This window comes from Numenius arquata, chromosome 10 (assembly GCF_964106895.1).
Source record: "Numenius arquata chromosome 10, bNumArq3.hap1.1, whole genome shotgun sequence".
Taxonomy (NCBI): domain Eukaryota; kingdom Metazoa; phylum Chordata; class Aves; order Charadriiformes; family Scolopacidae; genus Numenius; species Numenius arquata.
This window is the reverse complement of record NC_133585.1, coordinates 47,640,240-47,663,927: the sequence shown is the minus strand read 5'-3', so window position 1 is coordinate 47,663,927 and position 23,688 is coordinate 47,640,240. Positions and strand designations below refer to the sequence as shown.

General features: G+C 34.1%; 1 protein-coding gene across 1 annotated transcript in view; it reads left to right on the top strand.

Annotated features, from left to right (window-relative positions):
* The first annotated feature begins 3,551 nt into the window (after positions 1 to 3,551).
* The window catches only part of SGCZ (sarcoglycan zeta), a 284,402-nt gene continuing 264,265 nt past the window's right edge, over positions 3,552 to 23,688 (top strand). The window contains exons 1-2 of the mRNA XM_074155015.1: positions 3,552 to 3,560; positions 11,073 to 11,267. Of these exons, the coding sequence (XP_074011116.1) occupies positions 11,073 to 11,267 (195 nt within the window). The 5' untranslated portion in view covers positions 3,552 to 3,560. The remainder of the gene's footprint in view (positions 3,561 to 11,072; positions 11,268 to 23,688) is intronic.

The following is a 23,688-nucleotide window of genomic DNA, read 5'->3' as shown; positions in this document are numbered from 1 at the left end:
AGAAAATATTCTTTTATTGATTAGTCAGTGAGATTTCACTTGCCAACTTCTTTTCTGTATTTATATAGTACTAACCCTTAAAATTATCTGCTCTAAATCTCAAAACACAATCTACCTGCTGCATAAAAGCTATGTCTATTAATTATTAGTAGTTAGCTATTGTAGAAAGGACAGCAATTTTCCCAACATCAGCAAAATTAAAAGATTAGAGTAATGCTTCTGCATGTTCCAATTCCTCTTTGTTAGCTACTGTCTTCAGTTCAGGAAATTAAATTAGCTTAATAAGAACTTTTATACGTATAGAATACTATAGTGCATATTTAAAACTTTTGGACTGGTTTTCACAGTTATCAGTGTACCTTCCAGTAATGCATTATTAGGCTAATGGGTTTTATTTCTATCTTTCTACAAGGACAATAATGGAATGTCTTAGAGTTTGTTATTAAATATTTCCTTTTTTTTTTTTTTAAAAAAAAAAAAAGTATTTAATTGTGCTAGAAATGCCAAGATTGAAGAAATGGGACTTTTAATTTTTGCGGTATGGTATGGTTTGTGACAGCCTCCAGTAGTTTTTGCAATTAGATAGTGAGGATGCTGATTCTCTAGTTGCATGTAATCCTGCTTGACAAAAGCCGATTATGTCTCCAGCAAATTAGTCCTTTTGAATCTGAATGCTAGAAGACGTAAATAAAGACCAAAATGGCTTTTAAGCATGATCATGAGTTATTTGAAGAGACGGGAGGCTGAAATAAGAAAGCAATTTCAGTAGCCGTGTTAGAAATTAAGCAGAAGGAGATTGATTTCAGAACCAATGCTGCTTTAAGTCATATTGCATGGGACTCAGACCACAGGACATGAATTAGAAGCGACGGTCATAATCCAACAGTAAATTATCAATAAGTGTCATCAAATTTTATAATGAGATTTCTCAAATTAACTGTTAAATCCCTAATATTTTACAGAATTCATACAGAAGATGAATTTTTGTATTTGTGCAGCTCCCAAGTACCTTTTCAGGTTTCCAAGAAGGCATTTCTTGTAATGACACAGATATACGTGGGCTGGATGCATGGCATTTGTCAAAGATCCTATTCAGTTAATCTGAACTAATGTACGGTGGAGAATCAGTCTGTTTTATTAAGTCTCTTTGTTGTGGACGTCACATAGTATGTAATGTAGTCTGCCACGTGGTACATATAAAGTTAGGAAGACATAAAGATTTGTTTATTCACACTATAAAATAATTACCCACTGCTTGTTCCAGTAGAAAAATACTGTTTATGTGTGACTCCCTTGAGGAATTGGGTGTCTGCAACTGGTGTTACCTATAAAATCCTTGAAATTAATTCATGCCAAAGAAAAAGATGCCTTGTTCTGAAGAAGTCACAGTTTGGAGAGGAGGAACAAGGAGTGAGATATTGAATTTGTAAGGGCACTCTGATCAGAAACCCTAAAATATTTCAGTTCACTAAGGAATCTGGGACAAGAAAATAATTATAAACATTTGTTAGGTCTAGTCTGTTTATTTATTATGTTGTTGAAAGGAATGGCAAGCTTTGGAACCCAAAAAATGCTGGGTTCCCTGTTGCTTTAGGGGGAGAGCTTGACAGGGACGTTGGGAGTGGAAAGAATGGCTACTGTTAAGGCAATGATGCAATTTCCTATATAGGGATAACTGCCTCATTAATATGCTGAAGTTAGTGACAAATTAGCTTTCCATAGAGCTGGAGTTTGCTGTGGAATGGCCCTAGCATCTTCAGTCAAGATTGTAAGTTGTTAAGATCTGTAAGCAAGAAGTCTTCAAAGGCTGCATCACCAGCAGTTTACATAAAGAGGAGGTAGTAGACCAAGAAATAGGATGCATCCACCAAAAACGAGTGTTGCTGAGGAAAAATGCATCAATGCAGTAGGAATTTTCTTAAGTGTTAGAGGCTCTATTTTCAAACTTTAATAACAGCTATCATTAAATCTGTCAGTAGAAATATAAAATCTAGCAATTCTTTGTAGAGAATATTCCTTATCAGAAATATAATACAGAGAAAGAATTTTAATACACTGAATTGGATTTTTGCAAACTTGGCCTTTATACATCATTAGTCACTACAAGTAAGAGAGGAACTATTCTGAAAGTTTCTGTTCAGAAAGCTTGATTCATTGATACAAACATGAGTGAAGCACAGGAAGCTGATCAAATGGGAGATTCTTTTCTGGTTCTGCTGTACTTTCAAAATCTTGTCTCTGCCACACTTATAAAGGTTATCATTCATGTTGAGAAGCTGGTGAGAGTGTTCATGAATGACTCCTGATTACTGGTGAGCTTACGCTACCCAAATTAACTCCGAAGAATAACATACGTTGTTTATTAATTTGACAGACTTTAAAGGAAACTTTGGAGGCTTTTGCTTAATTATGACAGGTCCAATATGGTGGTAAAGGCAAACTATTAAAGAAATAAACTCTTCCCTTTTTTTTTTTTTTTTTTTTTTTTTTTTCCCTGAGGATTTTTGCTGACTCTAGAAGTTTCAAGAATTTCCTAGATTGTGCTCAGTAAGAGTTGCTCCTTACTTCTTGACAGTCGCAGCCAGTTTCTAGGTTATGCAAAGGTATTTTCTGCTGATGAGCTAGCTGCCTTCCCAAAATACACACAGAATTAGCTTACTCTAGCAAGAGTTTTAACAGTGCATGTTTGGCTTCTCTCCCAGTTCTTTGTTTACTGCAAATTTTGTTGCTTCTTGAGCCACATTTCTATCCCTTCTCCCTTTTTCTGTGTTTTCCTTCTTTTCTTTCCATACATTCCTCTTTTGCATAACTATACTGACTGGATCGTGCCAATCTTCCTCACAGCTCATTTAGTAGGCTTTTCACCCTTGTCCATGGATATCTAATTAGTTATAAATTTCAGTCTAAATCACTTTTAGGGCTAAAACAAACTTCTGGATGGCATCTGCTCATTGTTCTGTGTTTCTGTAGCTGTCTCTACACTAGCATCTTCAAAATCTTTGTTTTCCAGTCTTTTTCTTCTTCCAGATCATTAAAGAGTTGTTTGTACCTCTTTGCTATCCCTAATCTTCCTTAACTGTCCTGTTCACAAGAATCATACTGAGTAATGGCATCTGAGTACACAGTCTCCAATGAATCTAAGGTTCCTGGTTTGTCAATTTTCCATTTTGCTGACCCTAGTTTCTTGCAGGACAGACAGCTGTGCACTGTCTATTCATTATGCTGGCTCAGTATAGTTCCAGCGAAGAGCAGTTATATTTTTTTCCATTCTTCCAACAGTGCTTACAAGTATCTTAGAAGATAAAATGTCATAAGCACTGGGTCTTCCTTCAATCCATTCTTAGTCTAAAAAGAAGGCTTCATTTGTTCAATGCCAATCAGCCTTCTCTTCATCAAGCTATATTGATTCTTTTTGCTTTTCACAGCAAGGAGAACACATTATATGTAGGCTGAGTCTCATTTAATTTTCATTATCCATTTGAGGAAAGTCAGGAAAACCCCCCACTTGCATTAGACTGTCAAAGGATTTTAGCCCATTTCCTTCCAGTAAAAAACTGAAGGTGATTGAATGCAGTAAACATGAGATATAGATGACCACCTGAATCTTTCTAGATTTCCCACAGTGCTTGAAAGGGTTGGAGATTTCCACCCCAGAAATTATTTGAGTTCAGTTCTGTTGTTTAACCCATGATGTTGGGCATTTTTGATTGCTTAAAAAAAAAAAAAAAAAAAAAAAGAAAAAGAGGAAAGAAAAAAAGGAAAATTAATAGCTCAGTACTGCCAACTTAGCTAGTTAATGTGTTAATGTGCCTGGCAGAAGTGTGACATTTAGTCATTACATATTACATGTTGTTATTATTAGCAAGTTCTTGGAACCCCTCTTAAATAAAGAAACAACTCTTGTATGATTGAGCTTCTGTCCTCAGTGCTTTGTATCCTGCTAAATCTGAACACGTTGGCTGTTAGGGAATGGATGTACTTCTGCATGCATTTTCTGGAAGGAGAAAATGCAAACAAAATGGAATGGAGAAAGTGAAAATGTGGAGATAATTATAATAAAATAAAGCATGTGCTTCCATTTTTGATTAAAAAAGATTCCAAGAGGAAAATTTTTCCAAGGTGATTTAGGAGTTTAATCTCCTTTTCCAAAGGAATGTTATGCTTTTTATACTGTCAAAGTAATTTAAAATAGGTTTTGAAAATACTTTCAAAATGTTTTTCAGCCGGGGATCTTATGTCATTTAGGAGCTTTCAAACACACCTGTTATATTTCCTTCGATAATATCAACTAAAAACTGAAAAGACAGTCAAAATTCTTTGGATTTTTAAAACATAGAACTGAATTGTTTAGTTATTAAAGATACTTTAAAAAGTTCTAAATAGGACATTTCCTCTCAGAGTTCGAGTGTTCATTCCACATGTTTCTTCCAGTCCAGTGAAGTTTGCTTCCCCTGGTGAATCTGCCACTCCTAGAACTGCTTTCCTGACTCTTGAAGCTTACACTTTTCTATGCTACCATCTACTAGAACTGATTTAACCAAATGTGTCACTCATAGAGGAAAGCCAGTGCCAGTTTGTGTGAAGCTACTGAAGTACTGGTCCTGTCATCTTCTGTTGATGTGGTTGCCAGGCTTTCTTCTGATGGAATACCTTGAACAAAGAAATTCTCCATCTTTTCTTCTCAGTGGCCTTAAGAGAGGGAGCTGAGTAGCAGCAATAAAGTGCTGGCCACAGTGCTTGTGGACATGCCCGGCCTTATTGAGTTGTGTAGAGCAACAGGAATGAAGGTCCGTCAGGGTTAAAAGAAAAGTGATGATTTTTAAACTGAAATCTAATTATTTACTGTGGTTTTCCTGATTTTGTTGCTATTTTAATAGACTTCTAAAATTTCTTCAGTAAGATAAATTTGTTTATCTGGTAGTAGGAATATTTGAGATGAAGTCCAGAGAGCTATAAGAGGTGCCAGGGCTCTATGCTGCTGTACCTTTCACCAGTCTACTCATCATCTGCTCATCTCCGCAGGGAGCTACTTTTCTCTAAGGCAACGTAGCTGTACTGAATCTTGTGTTGTTGCTACTAGACTGCTGCTGCGATCCCACCTAGTTCAATTAAGGTTATTCTTACAATATGCTACATTGACAGTGTTGCTAGGTAGAACACTTCAAAAGTTATTCTAAAACACAAGCTGCAAGTTTAGATGATTATAAAGCTAAATAAAGTGAAGTAATGAGTAAGTTTTTGAAAAAGCTTTAATAAAATACACTGAAAGTGTACTGGAATTTTTCTGGTTATTGAAAACGTAAATTAAAAAGCATATTACTAGGAAACATCATCACCTGAGATGTATTTAAATCCAGCTTCCTGAAGAATTCAGTATGGAACATTACTATTTAGAAAGATTTCAAGTCACAGAATAGTAGGAAAAATATGATTCTATTCACTACATGATTATTTATTCTTGTTAACATGCTGTGAACTTCATTGTGCAGTGAACATTACAATTAAATATGTTAAACACAGAACAGCCATAAATGTTCTCACTAAGTAATAATGGTAATAGTATCAGCTCACTGGTATCCATTTTTGTGAAGTGATACTTTTATTGGAGAACAATATTCAAGATGCAAGCATTTATTGTCCTTTTATAGACAATTGTTCCAATAACTGTTTCGTGAGTAGTGGCATCATAGGGAGAAAATTGTGTACCTCAGCTGCTGTCCTGCCTGTGGCTGTAATGAAGTTTCTGTAGTAATCTAATTGTATTGACTTGGCAAAAAAATGGAATTCTAATTGACAACATAAAGCCAAGCAAATTTTCAGTAAAGACATGCTGACTTAAGCCTTGTTGACACTGATGTCAAAACTGTTCTTTGTGGCCCAGAAGAAAAAAGAGATTCTTCTAAATTATTAACCTTCAAAACACATAAATTATGTAATCAGCTGACTGTGTACAGCTTCATGGTGGAATTATTTGCATGTTCTTTCCTTTAGATTTTCAGGGGTGCAGCGGGGTTTCCAAATGTGTTGCTTAAGAAACATGATTTTGGAGTTTAGAGTACAGTTGCACCTCTGTTTCTGAAGGTGGCCAGGGCAAAAATCCATGGCTGAACCAAAAAGGCATCGAACTCTCAGATTACAATCTTGAAATCCCTTGGATTTGACACCTTTTCCTGGCAGAAGGATTTGGGTCTCCCTGTGTAGTCATTCTGGATGTGAGTTTTTCAAGTTGGAGCCTGAAGACAGAACAAGTGGAGTCTCCCCTGAATCATATTTCACTGTAATGTGGTATTGACTGGGATGTGGCCTACCCATAGCCAACATAAAATACAGAGCATAATATTTTTCCAAATTACTGGTCCCTAAAACTTAACTGAGGACATGCTTAATGTAAGCACTTTCTACTCAGTGGTCAGTATCTGAAAAGATTAATTTTAGGATTAAGTGCTTTTTTTTAAAATGAAGTGGTTGTGTCTGTATCCCAGCTGGGATTATTTTTCAGTAGAAGATAGGACATGAGCCAGCACCGTGCCCTTGCCAGAGAGACAACAAATGGTACCCTGGGCTGTGTCAGGAGGAGTGTTTCCAGCAAGTTGAGGAAGATGATCCTTCTCCTTTACTCAACACTGGTGAGGCCACACTTGGGAGTATTGTGTCCAGTTCTGGGTTCGCCAGTGCAAAAGAGACATGCACATACTGGATAGAGTTCAGTGAAGGGCCATGAAAATGATGAAGGGACTGGAGCATCTCTGCTATGAGGAAAGGCTGAGAGAGCTGGAACTGTTTAGCCTGGAGAAGAGAAGGTTCAGGGGATCTTATCTATATGTACAGATACCTGAAGTGGAAGGTGCGAAAAGGACAGACACAGACTCTTTTCAGTGGTCCCTGATGACAGCACAAGAGTCAATAAGCACAAAGCGAAATACAGCCGTATCAACCTGTGTAAAAGCCCTCGGGTAACTTCTCCTGTTTCTGTTAAGTATAATCATGCGCTTCTGTAGTCATCTTCATTTCTTAAAGCACTGTGTGCCTTGATCAAAGGTGTTGCACCTAGTTTAGCCTTCCACCAGCTGTTTTAGTAGCTGGATGCACAGGTAATCTTCCTGAGAACTCTTCAGTGTGTCATGGAGAAGCTACTGCATTAATCTTGGGTTTTATTCAGTCAACCACAGTTAGAGAAGAGTTTTTTAATTGCCTTACTGGGATGGTATTACCATATGGCACCCCACCCCTACCGTTTAAGATTGTTGTACCTAAATGTATCTTTTACAACTATTTTTTTGTGTGTGTTTGCAAAATGGTAAAAAACCTGCCTTTTGACATGTTTACCTGTATTCTTGTGTGACTTTAAAAAAAAAGTAGGAGGAGAGGAATCAACATAGGTTTACCATATATGTAGAGCTAATCCAGCTCTACATATCCTTCAGAACGTCTTCAAAATACACAAAAATAATATAAATTTCTTTTCAGAAAATCAATAAGCTGAAAGTCAAATTGCTTGCCCAGATGTTAACAGCAAATATTGGATTGTTTCTCCTGTTTGGCTAACCATTTGTAATTAAGAACAATGATCTTTTTGTTTAATTCCTTAGTTTTCAATCTGATTCTTCTTTTGTGGCACTTAGAAAAGAGCCGTTAGCCATTTAGACAAATTTATATTTGTCTAGAGAACTATTTGCAAGGCATAATCATGTTCTAAGCAGCTTTTGTTAACACTTGTTTAAGTAGATTGCTTCCCTAACTTCAGGAATTATACCAACAATATCACCCTCTTTAGTTCATTTGCTCATTGTCTTCTCTTTCATTTTTCTGCTTTGCAAATTTACCTCGTAGGAGATTTTCCAAAAGACTAAAATAAACTTTGAAAAATTAAAATGTCTCTGCTCCATCCTTTAATTACTTTTATAAGTCTAGGATACCTGTTCCTATAGTACATTATGGCTGTAAAATATCAGTAGTTCAGAGGTCGTTGGTTTGATTGTGATCCAGGTTCCAAGCTGTGTGCTTGCTCAGATTCAACTGTGCCTAGTGAATATGCACAATCATATGTGTTATGGTACTGAAAAAGATCAGAAAGTGTAGGAGTAGCCAAAAATGAGAATTAAAAATGCAAAATATATTCAGGTACAATTGTTACATGACAGTTTGCAGTGCTGTAATAGTTTCCTTTATCTTGTTTATGATACTTGTTCAGTGCACTGTGAGAACTGATTTCATTTCTTTGTAGTTACGGAGTAATGTGTCCCATATTACTTGGGGTTTGAATTAGAAATCTCATTTATTATCAGAGCATAGGAGTTATTTTTAATTTCCTTAGCATGTTGTTCTGGGTTCTTACGACTTCATGTGTATGTGCATGTGTGGACATCACGGAATTTACCAGTTTAAGATGATAACATTGAAACCCTTGAAACATTTAATGGAGCACTTCTGTAACTGAATTATTTTTGATTTGAGACCCTCCATCATCCTAGTGCCAGAAACCTAATAAACTTTTAAACCATAGGTCTTGTTTTATCTTGAATTGTTGTCACCAGTCATTACATATTTGCAAGACCTGCATAATGGAATAACATTAAGCTTATACCACAGACAGATTTATTTAAAAGTTCATTTAATAATAATTCCTCATCAAAAAGATCTGTCAGCTACCTAATTTAGAATATATATTTTTATAATTTTGAAAGTTCAATAGGATGAGATAGTAATTCAGTCACCCAAAGTTTGTGTGTATATGTGTATGTATCTCTATGATCTACATACATACATTCATAAATACCTGTGTGTATGGATTTTTATATATAAAGTATATGTGCACTTTATCAATTAGAATTATTGGCAAAAACTTGTCAGATTTTTTTTTAGGTGTGACCAGTTTTTTGAAATATATTCTGTCATATTGCAGGGCTTAGCAAGGCTCATGCAAGTCACTTTTTAAAAAAAAAAAAAATTTAATAACTTAGTCCTTCTAATGTTCTGGAATTTCTTTGCCTTTTCACAATTTAAAAAACCCCAGAGCTCCCAGCAGTTCCAAAAGAATGTGTAGAAACTCTTTATGAGGAGGAAGATGATTAATCCTTTCGTGTGTTCACTTTCTGAGTTCCTAAGGAATTCAGACACAGCTGGGATGAATATTGGCAGGATACAATAAAGATCTAAGGTCTTGAAGCCTGGTGATAGTTTGCTCTGGGAGGACTGAGAAACATTGTTGAGGGAAATTCTGTTTGTAAAGATTCACTACATAAATAAACTGCTAAACGTTACGTTTAATTGAAATTACAGGCAAAGAGAAACAATTCTGATTGAAAAGAGTAAAAATGACAAAATGCCTGTTTACTAGCTTATTTAAAACAGGCTTTATAAATTTATTGTTTATGTTTTGGGTTATTTCAGTGATATGTGTATTGTAATATCACAGAATATTTTTGATTGGATGGGACCTTTGAGATCACTGAGTCCAATCAACAAAAAAAAAAAAAACCCAAAAACCCCCCCAAACAAACAAACAAATGAAAAAAAAAACAAACAAACAAAAAAACCCCACACCCAAAAAATCCCAGAACACCAACACCAAAACCAAACCAAACGCCCACAACCACACCCCACCCACAAACAGACACAAAAAATTTTTGGTGTATATGGTGTATTTGGTGTATTTGGTGTATATGGGTGTATATTGTATGACTTGTGGCTGTAATTATTCACAGTGAGTTAATCTATGCCATTAATATCTCATTCACTAACAAGCACATGGTAAAACCTCAAGAGTTTTGATTTGGATAAATATGTAGCCATGCAGATGCTTTATGTAAACATTTTTGAGCTTTACATTTTAAAAATCTTATGAAATCAACATTTGTTTGATCCTTCAAATAGATTTGATCTGTTTTTAATTTCTAATTGAATTAAATGAGCCATTGTTGTGCATTTTTTACTTTCAGTGAAAAGAAGGGCAATTTTTAAGCATAAAACCGATCATTCTATCTGGGTTACAAATTTGTTGGGGTTTTGTTTGTTTGTTTTGGGTGTTTGTTTTGGAGTTTTTGGCTCCTCCTGAGCACAAAGCCTATTAAACCAGTCTTTTTAATAGGCATGTTTCAGGAAGAATTTTTTCATAAACAGAATGAGATGGCTTCAATTTCATTTTTAAGTCATGGAGAAAAGTTAATACTTTCCAGTCTAAAGGCAATGTGACAGCTGAATATGAATATAAATATCTGTAAAAGAAAGTTAAGGATGTAAAAAATGTAAAATGGTTTCTTATTAAATGCCATAAACATTTTTTGCTCTAAAGAAGAATTAATGATAACTTCTTGCAGCAGTTTCCAAACAGTTACTGCTTGTTTATGTGCTAGAAGGACTTAAACTGGTTCAGGAAAACAACAGGTGATGGTAGTATCCATATCTCCTAAAAGGCAAAATTAAAACTTTGAAGGGTTTTCGTGTTTCTTTTTGAGTAAAATATGATATGCACAATGGCATACTTTTCTGTAAAACATGGGTGTATGTTTAATGACATAAATTATTAATTTAATTTACTAAGTATAATAAAAAAGTGATAACTTCATTTATGACTGATGCATTTCTAATAAGAATAGACTTTTCTTCTATTTTTGTGAAAGAGTGTAATAGTTTTGGCTGCAACCTACTATGAAGAAAATTACCTTTATCTTCAGCCACAACTGGTACAAAAAAAGTCACACAACTTTTTTCTCTAAAACCAAATTTTCCTGAATGACCTCATAAAGGACAATAAAACAGTCTTCAGAAATAGAATGTAAGATACATACATGGATAACATTAATATTTTTTACAGTTTCTTGCTGATAAATTTGAAATGCAAATTCAATTTGAAATATCAAACCAAAGGTTTACTTGAAATTCATGAAAAACCACCAAACTCTTACTAAACGCCTAGTAAAGATAAAATTGATGTGGTTTATGCTGAATGAATGCATACCTTCTGTGCCCATAGAAACTGATTTCTATACATTCTCAGATAATCTTCATGTAATTAAATGTATGAAAAGCAGACCTCTCATTTGCTTACTTTTACCTATGTCTTTCTTTTCCAGATGACACGAGAGCAGTATATATTAGCAACGCAACAGAACAGCCTTCCAAGGACTGAACATCCTCAGTTCTACCCAGTAGGGATTTATGGATGGCGAAAGAGGTGCTTATACTTCTTTGTCCTTCTGCTGTTGGTTACCATGATTGTTAACTTAGCAATGACAATATGGATTTTGAAGGTTATGAATTTCACAGTGGTAAGTATCACAGTGACCTTGTGTACCCTGTTTCTTGAAGTAATAACTTGTAGTTTTAGTTCTCTTTCCTTTATTGTGTTATATACAAATCTTGAAATTTTGGATTAAAAATTGTATTTTCTTCTTTGAGTTCTTTGATATCTCCTTCTTTGTATCTCCTCCTTTGATTCTTCAGATATTTATACTTTTTGTGTATATTCTGCAGTGAGGTGACCTGTGTCCTATCTATTCAGGTATTTTTGGTTACTCATATCTGTTGAAGATATATCTGGATCTAAGATATTTTTTTTGTTTACCCAACCAAAAGCATCATAGTGACTACCCCAAGCATCTCTTGGTTGCTTGTGTCCACTGAGAGCAATCAGTAGGAGTTTTCTATGGCTGTTCTGTATGGTATCTCTCTTTGGAGGAAACTGGGTTAGTTGGGGCAACTTAGGGTGGGTTTTTTAGTTTATGTTGTTCTTAGTATTTTTTTAGAGTTTACTGAACTTTTGGACTGTCTTTCGCCTAGAACTTAGAGTAGTTGTTTTGATGTTGGTAAGAGTGGGTAGATGGGTATAAAAGGGTATAAAAGCCATGGGCTTTTATGAGACATCTTCCATCTGGAATCTTCAATAGCAGGCAGGTGTTACCAAGTCTGTATTTCAGAGGTATACCTGAAAGAAATTCTGCATTTAATGGAAACTGTGTCATCTGCCCAGCTGTTCCCAAAGCTTTGTTTGGATAAAGGTGGTAGGAGTGCTGACTAGTTGGCAGTGGAGTAGTATCGTTTTATATATCAAAAGAAAAGATAGAACACTCCACATTTTAAAACAGCAGCACTTCTGCTTGGATCGGTGTATTCTCTCTCTGTCTGGATTTTGACCCTCATAAGCCATATTTTGATGTAGCTAGTAATACATTTCTAATTCCTAGGGTCATCGCACATATCTATTCTCCATTATTTTATTGGAAATAAAAAACAGCCAACAAAACCAGCATTAAACATATGTCAAAAGTTGTTCTGTATCTGCTAATGCTTTGTAATGCATAGAGTTATCTGAGATCATTGCCTGGTGAGATGTATTTTGCAAATACAGTGCTACTTCTGAGCTGCCACTTCTGAGGTGCCACTAGTGGATGAATATATTGGATTCATATTTTGACAACTGTATGACTTATTCATGTACTGAAAAGTTCGTTAGAAGTTTGAGGGGAGGCGGTTTGTTTGGGTTTTTGGCTTGGGTTTTTTTTGTTTGTTTTTTGGTTTTTTTTTTAGCATAACGTTTGAAAAACAGGACATCCACATACGATTTTTCTCTGTGTATTAGGAGCATATTTAGGCATATCTCTTGACTTCAGTACAATGGTCTGCTATTATTCCAGAGGAGAATTAAGCATGGAAATTTAAATATGTTAAGAAAATGTTTTAAAAAGCACAGAATTTTTCTCTGTGCAGAAGAATGCATTCCAATAAAATATTTGAAACTGCTGCTTCCGTACCTAGGCAATGTTTGACCTTCCACAGCATAAGCTACTATAGCACTATCCAATTTAAAACTCTTGCAATTTGAACATACAATGTAAGAATCTACTGCAGGAAACAACTGGATTGTTTCAGTGGTTCTGTTTACTAATTAGCGAATTGAAGACCTTGCTTCAGTAGCTTGAGAGATGTATGTATCTGAAATAATTATGCAAACACTGGCTTAATAATTTCACAAAAATAGTGTTTGAAATGTTATGCACTTCATTTATAAACTTGTTATTTCATCATTATAATTCAGAAATCACAAAACTTATGTGCATCTGTAATAATTCTGAATTATTATAGATACAGATAAATATGTGACTGACAAGTGTGAGTTAATCTATAATCCTCCAGTTGCAGAATTAAAATTAATTTTGTCTATTCATATTTACTATAGTCATATATACCAGGAAGTGATTCGGAAAACAAATGTGGAACATGTCACTCTTCTTTCATATGAAACTCCCCCAAAAATATTGCATATGCTCAGGAACACTGTTCATTTTGGAATATCATATACCCCTTAACTACTTCAGAAATGAAAATTCCTGTTAAACACTTTGTCATGAACAATCTGCAAAAACTAATGTTTCCAAAGGATTTGTATTTAAAAAGAATAATGGAAACATTTTGTTTAAAGATCATATCATCACGAGATCATCCTTACTCAAATGTATATGTAGTATATCCCTGCTGACATAAATTTATTAGCCTTCATTCTTTAAATGGCAAAATATTTCATACTTTTGTTTTACGAAATGTACTGCTTCAGGACTGATTTTTTTTTTTTTCCCCAACTTTTATATAAATTTATGGAATGATCTGGGATTAAACCGTTGCAGAAAACAGAATCCATAGGCATGAAACTGTGGTTTATGACCTGAAATGGTATATCTTAAAGTGTACACATTTGTTTTGCAAAGAGACTGTTAAAAAATATAGTAAATAAATGACATGTCAATAGGTTATTTAATATTATAAAGCAACATGTAATAGCTGTGGGCATTTCATATAACTTAAAGCTGAAAGAATGAAAAAAGTCTGTCAGTATTTGCTTCTGCTTTTATAAGCACCAGTACTTTGGATCATGTTCTAATCCATTTTGTTAAATATACACTGAAGAATAACAGTTCTCTTCTGCAGATTCGCAGAATGTTAGTCTTCTTTTTGGACTAATTAATATTGACAGTGGAGTCTCTGTATGGGTTCAAAAACTGATTACTAGAAGATTGTCATATAAAAAATTAAGTAAAATCTTCACCCTTAATTCCACACATGCATATTTGAGCACCAGCAGGAAGTTTATATCCAGTCCGAATAAGTCACATTCTTAGTGACAGACATCTGAGAGTAAAATAATATATGAACCTAAACTTCATGTATTTAAAGAATGCAATATCTTTGAAATATACATATATTTCTTCCATGTGCACATATATATATATAGATAGATATAAACTAGTAAATTGTATTTGTTTATCTTGGCAGTGATAGGAAATCAGAAGTGCAGCTAGAAACCTTTTGAAAAAGAAAATACGTTCACTAAGCTGGTTTAAAGAGATTTTACACAAGAGAGGAATCTAGCCGTGGTAAAATAATTGTTGAAATTGAACTGCTTTGACATTTTGACATTATTTTAAATTATTTGCTGTTTTAGCATAAGCCAATGTTAAGCTTATTATAAAAACAATAGTAATTGCACCACTTCAAGGGTTCGTGAAGAGCCAGGGCATGGGTTTGTCATTGCTGGCTGACAATTGCAAGAATGTTAATTTGTATTAGCTGTTCACTTTCTATTTTTAACTGTACAGCTGCAGTCACTGACCAATTGGCACAGTAAAAGCCTCTCTGAGTTCAATTTATGGATTCTCCAGCTGGAAAAGTTTGCTGAATATACTGACCTTGCATGTAAAAGTTGCATTTTGAATCTGAGCTAGTTATCCCAAGCCCTTTGTATTCACAGAGAGGAGAAACTGGGTCTCCCATCAGGCCTTTCATCTCATAGTTAGACAGGCAACTGAAGTGAATTGTCCATAAGGCATGGATGTTGGATATCTCATCAAAGAGGTAATTAAAAAGGAAATATGGTTTATTTGCAATTGTGTAAAAACACAGAACAGGCAAGTTGTGCCATTCTCCTTTTATCAGAATAAGTAATATATCTGTGAAACTTAGAGAAACTTTTGGGTATATCATCTCTTCTTCCAGCGTATGATGTAAGAAAGAAACTTGAAAGGTAAATACAAGCTACAAATAACTGCCCTGATATAATATGTATCAGTTACATGAGAAAAAATGAAGGTAATTACTATCTCTGTAGCAAAAGGAATATTAGATGGAGGACTCGGAGATGTAGTACTCATTTTTTGAATGATATTCCCCCACTGGTCACTTAGTGTTACTGTCCTTTAACATCTAGTTGAGATCTGTTACCTCACTGTTCCATCTTGAGTTCAGAAAGGTACATGTGAAAACATGTAAGAACTTCAGGCCAAGGAAGTCTCTAAACATTTCCACTGATAAGTGCATATGGGTGTAACACACCTTACGATCCTGGGTTTACATGGAAAGTAATCATTCAGGAGTAGGCTATATTAGAGGAAGATCTGACCTTGAACAAAATGCTCTGCGACTAACAGCCCTGAAGTAGTCCCTGGTCCAATCTCGTCATCGGAATAAAAATCTTTGGTGTTTTATGTGAATCAAGTGGATCTGCTCTGTCCTGAGTGATAAGGATAAAATAATTTGACCTCTCTACCAATATGTTGTCCACTTACAGAACCATCATAATCTCTGAATCACATGCTTGAATTTCATACTTCATCTATTGTATTAAATGCTTTCCTGAAAAGTAAGTAACTGCTGTCAGTTAAAAGATTAACTCAAATTTCCTCATGTCTCTTAGGCTTGATCTTCAAAGGATACATGCAAAACATCTTGGAAAAATCAAGCCGGGAACTAAAATATATAGCTTTTGTCAATATCAAAATAATAAGCTTAGGAGACTTGAGTTTTATAAAACATTAATATTTCCTTTCCTTGTACTAACCTTGCCATGGTCCACAGGCTCCCCCATGGAAACCTCCTGTCTTTCACTTTCCCTCAGGATGCAACTACCTCTCATTCAGTCTGGGTTACAGGTGTCTAAGGAAGCTCAAAGCTGTTAGTTACTTTTTTATGTCTATACAATTACTGTACTATGTGTTTCAAGAAGGATGGGACACTCCAGTCATAACTTGGTGATGTAACCACAGGGTAAAGTATGATTATGTTGTGTATTTATAACATCCTGGTTATTTCACTTTGTAATATATATGAATTTTAAGGGATAGCAAGGAAAGAAATATCTTTTTTTACTGGGTCTGCATTCTTGTCACCATATTTTATGGTCCATAGAATAGGTAGTTAGCTTACTTTTTCTTTAAAGATTTAATCACTTGAACATTATTCTCTGATATATTTTTTATTTTGTATAGTCTTTTAAGTTATTCTGACCTCAATGGAATTACAATTTTATATAATTCATTCTTCATATAGCTGTTAACGAATAAAGTATATTGGCAGTCTATCAGTCTCGTTACTTGCTCTTGTAAAAGACATTTATCTTACATTCTTGTCACGAAGCAAATACCAGTGTAGAAATACGTGACTGAAAGTTTTCTGCAGGTTATTTCAAATTACAGTTCTAAAATATAAATTCAAAATATTCCTCTTTCTGCTGTAAAGTGACATTGTGAAGTGACAGCATAGAAACCTAAGTCTCCCTCTTGGTGGGGGAGTTCTTTAATATCAGTGCATTTATACATTTTCTAATATGTACATAATTAGCACTGATGTTGGCATTTACTTGATATTACATTATTCCATTGCTGATTACATTGCATTGAAGTTTGGAGTTTACTGAAGCTGGAAAACCTGTTAATGGTAGGAAAAATGAAAATGTGAACCCATTTAGATGTTAGGATCTCTTTTGGGTTGGCCTGTGACTCAAGCACACATCCTAGGAAGTATCACCACCAACTTTTACTGATTTTGGTTGTAGATCTGGTTTTGTGCATCTCCATATTCTTCTTTCCCATTAGGAATTGATGTATGAAAAGACTTATTTTGTTACCCCTCTAAGAATGCAGTCATCTGATTCAGGTGTTTCCTTTTGCTGTGGTTACTTGCAGTGTTGAAGTCAGTTTTTACTGCTGTCGTGGTGCGATATTTTCTGTATTGTAGGAATTACTTTTAAGATCAGGAATGAGACAACTTATCGTCTTGGTTGAGACCATTATTTCTGAAGGGAACTTGAATTTCAATTTAGCTTCAAACATAAGCAGAGCATAAACAGCAGTTTGAATTTCCTGGCTAGAATTCACGTGTTTCATGCTCGCAATTGAATACACTCTGGTTGCTGGATGCCTGGCTTCAGTTGCACGTTGTTTGGGCAGCAGGTAGTTTGCAAGGTGGTCGAATGTCCGTGGGAAAGATACAGATGCCAACTAAGCATGCTTTCGTTTTACGTGACAGCATATATATTAACACAGATATATGTAACCATTAGCTCCTCTCTTTTTGCATCTTTGTAGATTGTCCCTATATTCCCTTAGGAGCTTGACTTTTAGAATTTTTCAGATCTACAGAAATCTAAATCTGTATTATAATGTTTTATTAACAATACTTATAGAGAGCAGTAAACACAAGTATATTTTCCTGGGGTTTTGTTGCTGTGCAATGAGGAAATCTTTCAAATTGTTAACTTTCTGTGTTGTTGGAATACAAACACACACAGTTCTGATCTTAATATCCAGTATGGAAAAAATACTTATAATTTCTATAAAACTGCAATTTTTCCATTAAAGGTATAATTTGATTCTTAAGGTTTTAGTGGTACAGAGCTAAATCAGCTGTGTTCAATGCTTTTATCTAGACTTACAGAAAAAGTAAAATGTCTTGGCATACTGTAGAGTAAGAAAATAATTTCTTTGCAAAATGATACCTTAATACTCGTTATCCATTTATCAACAAGCATGACAGTGAAATGAGCTGTTAGGTTTCTAAGACTCTTTGACCATCCAGATCTCTTTATTTGATATTCAAACCAGTACTTGGTCCGTTATCAGCTCAGTTGGTTCTGCTGGTTTATTTGATCAAGATAGTATTTGCCCATGTCAACTGACACAATTTCAAGTAGAACCAAGAAAAAGCTCTTTTCCATTTCTTAGATAATTTTTGTTGAGAAATGTCCAACCACTAGTAGATTGGCATTTCAAATTTATAAAGTTTTGTAATAGCTGTACTTATCTCTACTCAAAACCTGTTTGGTTTTTTGGCAGACAATTTCTTTCATTTAACAAAGGTAGCAGTTGGTTATTAGGTTTTGAATAAATATTGTTATGATTTAATAATAGCAGTTTCTTGATATTTAATAAATGTTCTGTCACATCTGCACATTTTACTTATTTCAATGGTAATTAACAATAATTTATTTTAAACTGTAAATGATCTCATTTTCAAAACTTTTCATCTCTTAACTAGATAGAAAACTATTTCTCTACATCCCTCAATATTTTAGTTTTCAAGAACCTGATGTCCCATTTTGGGATGAATGCAAGAAAGCTTTTGTTTCCTTTTTGTTTGTTTTTTGTAGTGAGAAAGATCCAGTCCAGAGCAGGCAATATCATTAATTATTAATGATTAAGAGACTTAGTCAAGATATCGGAGACCAAGGTGCAAATTCATGCAGTCTCCAATATAGACCATGTCCCAGGTAAGTGTCCTACTCATAGGCTATTAGTCCTTCTGATTTCTGATGTTCCTTTTTAATAGATAGATGGCCTTTATCTTTTAGTCTCAAGCATTAGATATCATCCTTATAACAAATTTTATTGAAAATTCTTACGAAATAGCCATGTATTCCTCAAGAATATTTTCTGCTCAGGATTATGATTCTTTTGGAAAAAATGTTTAGAAAATTTTTAGCCAGCTAAAATGGGTATTAGAAAACCATACACATGTGCACATGCATACACACACACACGCACGCATAGAGTTTTGGTTTTATAATTGGCTTTATTCTCATCTCCTTTTTATGTTGCACTGGAAAACAGAAGCTTAAGCTTCTTGAATGAATACTTAACTCATAGCATGTCAGCAAAAGAATCTTGTGACAAGTTAATTTTACTTGTATTTCTTTTATCCCATTTGTTAACATTTGTGTAAAAGCACACCTTTCTGGAGCTGGAGGGTATTTTGTAAAATTTGTGTCCTCTTTCATTTGGAGTGCAGTGGACAGGAATTGAACTGATTTATTCTTACTGTCTTTTGAGCGTGTTACATAATTGCTGTCCTAAGTACTATGAAGAACTCATTTTAAGTATTTCCGATACTATTATACCATTCTCTAAATCACTTTTTATCTTGTTTTGTACATGTACCTCCTGTTTTGTATACCTCCTCTTCTAATTCTTATGGAAAAAAGAATCTTAATCTGTCAGTGCAAGTATGGTGCAGGTTTACTTGACTGTATAGTAATTACTGTGCACAATCCTAATTAATTTCTGTAAATCTCTTTTATTGCCTTTTTTTTTTTTTTTTTTTCCCAATGAAAGGGAAAAAAGTCAAAGTCTGTTATGTCATAGCAGAAAGGCAACTAATCTGAAAACAAGTTTGCAATCTCCCGTTTGTTACATTCATGCATGGCAAGAGTTTGCACAAACAGTCAAGCCACTGTTACACTTATTTGGTCAGCTATTTTACAGTGCTAGGCAGTTCTTGCAAAGGCATCTTCCTGTAAAAAGTAGGAAGGTATTGTTTAAAACAGTGCTACTTTTAATAGCACTTCTTAACAAATATTAATTGCCTTTATTTGATGTGCAGGTTGTGTTATTGATTCTGGGTGACTGAATGCAGATTTTAAATATTTTATTTTATTCCTGAGATATATATCTGTACATTTTTGGTGTTTATTGTTACAGATTATCTCTGACGCAGAAAAAATTGAATAAAATTAATTTCTCATTTTTATATTTGCTTGGTCATGCATATTTAATGGCAGAATACTAGTAAAGCTCCCAACAGAAAAAGGGAATAAATATTTTGCACTCTACTTAACCTTATAAAAACGTGATTTCATTCACTGTAGGGAAAAAAAAAAAATCTAATTATGCTATAGTTTAAGCAAATTCAACCTGACCTTGCATTTGTGGATTTGGAAAATTGTCCTATCGTATCCAGAACTTGAATGCTTAGGGAAAACTGCCTATAAACTATGTTTACTTTATAGAGATGCATTGAGAACATAAAGAGGTATTTTTTCTGTACAAGGTCACTGCTTGCTCATTTATCTAATTGCTTCAGATTTGTTTCATGAAGTGTGAGGGCCGATTTAGAATCATCTGAAGGGGCACAGATTCATAACTTTTACCTTTATCCCATGTAAGCAGTGCAGCACACCACAGGTAACTTGCCCCGTGTTTCAAAAAAAGGGTGGATGGCTGTATCTTCTTTTACCATTGATTGCAGTGATTCCAATGTGCTTCAAGCTATGACTCGTGCAAACTCTTGTAAGAGTTTAAACATTCAAAAAGAATGCTGAATATGGTTATTAAAAGTATAGAAGAGGGTAACAGCAACCTCAATTCATGTGTTAGGTTAGATGACAATGAATATATACATATTTATTTTCAGTTTGTGGATGTTTGCCTTCTATTAAATAATAATAATGTGTTTTAGCTGAGTGAACAATGTTTACTAGACAGCTTAGTCTTAATCATTCACTGCGTAAATAGGCTGGAACAAGTATCTCAGAATATTTTTTTTTCCAAATATTTGCTTTCAGAAAAATTTCCATTATTGGCTTTTAGCTGTGTTCCCTTTGCATGTGTATTCTAGCATGACATTAGTGGTTGTGGAAAGTGAGATTTTCAAGAGATAACTTTCAAGATAACTTTAATTCTTGAAGGTTTATCCAATAAGCCAGTAAGAAAAAAAAAAACTTAATTTTGTATATTCAAGAAAATAATAAACAGAAAAATCATTACATGAAAAGAAGGCTAACACATCAGCGTGTTTGTCTCAAATAGGGCAACTAAAGCAGACCAAGTTAATTTTGTAGTTCAGGCAAAGCAGTAATGTTTTGTAATGTTATTTAGCAGTAATTAGAAAGATATCAAACCACTTGAGCAAACTTTAGTTACTTAACGGCACCAACAATCTGTATGAATAATGAAGTGTGTCATGGTTTCTTCTTTCTCTTCTATTATTGGGATGATTTATGTCAGTATAGAGTACAATAAAAAAATACAGTCTGTGCTTGGAATCCTGCTTTTATTTGTACAAATCTTCCATCTTGAAATCAATACAAGTCTGTGTACAGGAGCAGAATGTGCCCACGTCAATCTAGCCTGAATTAGACCTAGCACATCTGGAAATTATAATAAAAAAGAAATAGGAAGATAAGACAAAATATGTAATGATATGTATCTTACGTGGCAAAGTATTTCCTCCTCTTTCTTATAAGTCAGGATATTAGATATGTGGTTGGAATCCCAGGCAGGATTAAATGATGAAATCAAATGTTTTAAGCAGAAATAATACAGCAGCAAGAACTTTTTTTTAATCAAAAACGTGAACAAGATATTTGTGTGGCCTGCAGAGAATCAGGAGAAAAACATTTAAGACCTTTACCCAAAAGATGCAACACTGATGGGATATCTTTGTTATGTCTGACTGTCAAATTTTACTATACTACTAGATACAGTCCAGGAATAAAAATCAAGAAATCCAATAAAAGCAGAATATCAATGATATTGCTAGAGACAGTGTAGAAATAGTGGATCCACTGCAAAATAGAAGTCAACTTGATCGTAATATAAATTTGGCTGCTTTGTCTTGAAAAGCCTGCTCCAGCGGAGCTTGTCTAATGATTCGTTATTGCAGTCAACATGGTGCATACCCTCCCTGTCACACCAATGTCCATCATACCATTGAAGTATTTAGCCAGGCGTCAACCCTCAGAGACTCAGTGCAAAGTTTTTTACTGTGCCCTTCAGTTAAATAAAAAAAAATTGTGCAGGGACTCCTGGAAGATCTTGAGAGTTTTGAGTCTATTTATTAAATCTTACTAAAAAAAAAAAAAAAAAAATCAGATACACCTTTTAACAACTCTAATAATGAAATGTGAGGGTTTTTGTCCACAGAATCATTTTTAATTATAGATCTTTCTTTCCTCTGACACCCCATTGTGAACTGCCTACACAGTAGAGCAATACCAAGAAATTATTTCCCAAGCAAAAAATTCTAGTTACTATGTTTACTTTTCTTCAAGCTCAGGTTTATAAAAGCAAGGATAACCAATTTCTGTCTACTTCAATAAAACCTAGTGGAAATGAGTATAATAAAAATACAGTATAGATTTGAATTTTGATTGACTAATCCAGATTTTAATCAGTCATTTTATTTTTGTATGCTGTGATGGCACAAATCAAAAGGGGAAAAGGAGTTCTTTTCATAGAATTAAAATCAAAATTACTGTCCTGCTCTCCTCTGCTCAGTAGAGATGATATTTTAATACTGAATGTAGATGAAGGTAGGTTTATAGATAGAGAGAAATTTAAAAAAATACACTTGGTTGTCTTCAAATCATGCTTTTATGACTTTTTTATAGAGATGGAGCTCTTTCTCATTTTCTTTGTTGTCTTCAGGACACTCATTTAAGCCGTCTTTCTGGGTCTGGGGATGCTACATAGAAGTAGTAGAGGAGACAAAAATCGATGGTAACTTTATTGAATTAATATGCAATCCAGAAAACGTTTTTTGTTTGAAATAATTTTTGTCACGTTATATGCTAAGGCACTCTAACATTTGAATTCATTTACTAAATGATGATGATAACTATTAAGGATTCCACAGTAGTTAATTTAAAAGAAAAATGTTTGATGCGAACAGTTAATAATAAAGAGAAGTTGGCTTGTGGATTTGTTCTCAGGGCTGATTAATATAAACTTATGTGCATATACACACTCAAAAATTATTTTTTCTCAGGAGGGATACAAACTGTTTACATTTTAATTTCCTGATGGCTTCATGTTAGTTTTGGCTCGTCCATAATTAAAATGCTAATTATAAAGGCAGGGGGTGATTTTTATATTTAGTGCTATGTTATCTTGCTCTCAGTTTTAAATATTATAAATGATGTGCAAAGTTATTTAAATCACTTTAATAAATTAACAAATAGCTTTACAATTATTTTATTAATTATTATCATTGAGTAAATTTTTTAATATGGATACATTAGAATGCTTAAAGACAAACAGATTTATTAATAAAAGTCAGAGGCATAACAGTTTAAAATTAAAAGATGGTATAGAATTACTCAAGCTAGAATCTAGTTTGAGTTAACAACCATGTCTTTATAGCGTTTCTGAAGTTTTAATGGAAAGAACTGAAAGATAGATAACCCTTGCTTTGCTATAATCCATTTCAATGCCTGGGCTCAGAGATCATATTACTGTTATGTGTTTTGGAAAGATTAGTTATGTAAAAATATATTTTAGTGGATATTGTTATTATTTAAGTTATGAAGACTATAGTGCTACTCTGTAACAACTAAAAACTAACTGTTTCCATTTCTGCCATTTCGTAAAACAGTTCTGTTAAAGTGTTCAATGGGGGCTAGGGGTGGAAAGAATTAAAACTTAAAAGAAAAGACTGGGCCAGAGATCAAGCTTGTATCCTGAGCCTTTCTGAACGCAATTCTGAAAGGCAATTATGCTGTGGAAAAATGCAAAGAATAAAACCCCAAAGTATCTTTTCCTTTTTCCTGGGTGTACTGAAAAGTCCTAATAAGAGGAAATAGAATGATTCTGTAGCTTCTTAAAAAGAATGCAATTAGATCTTTTTGTAGTTTGGAACTGGTTTCCTTCT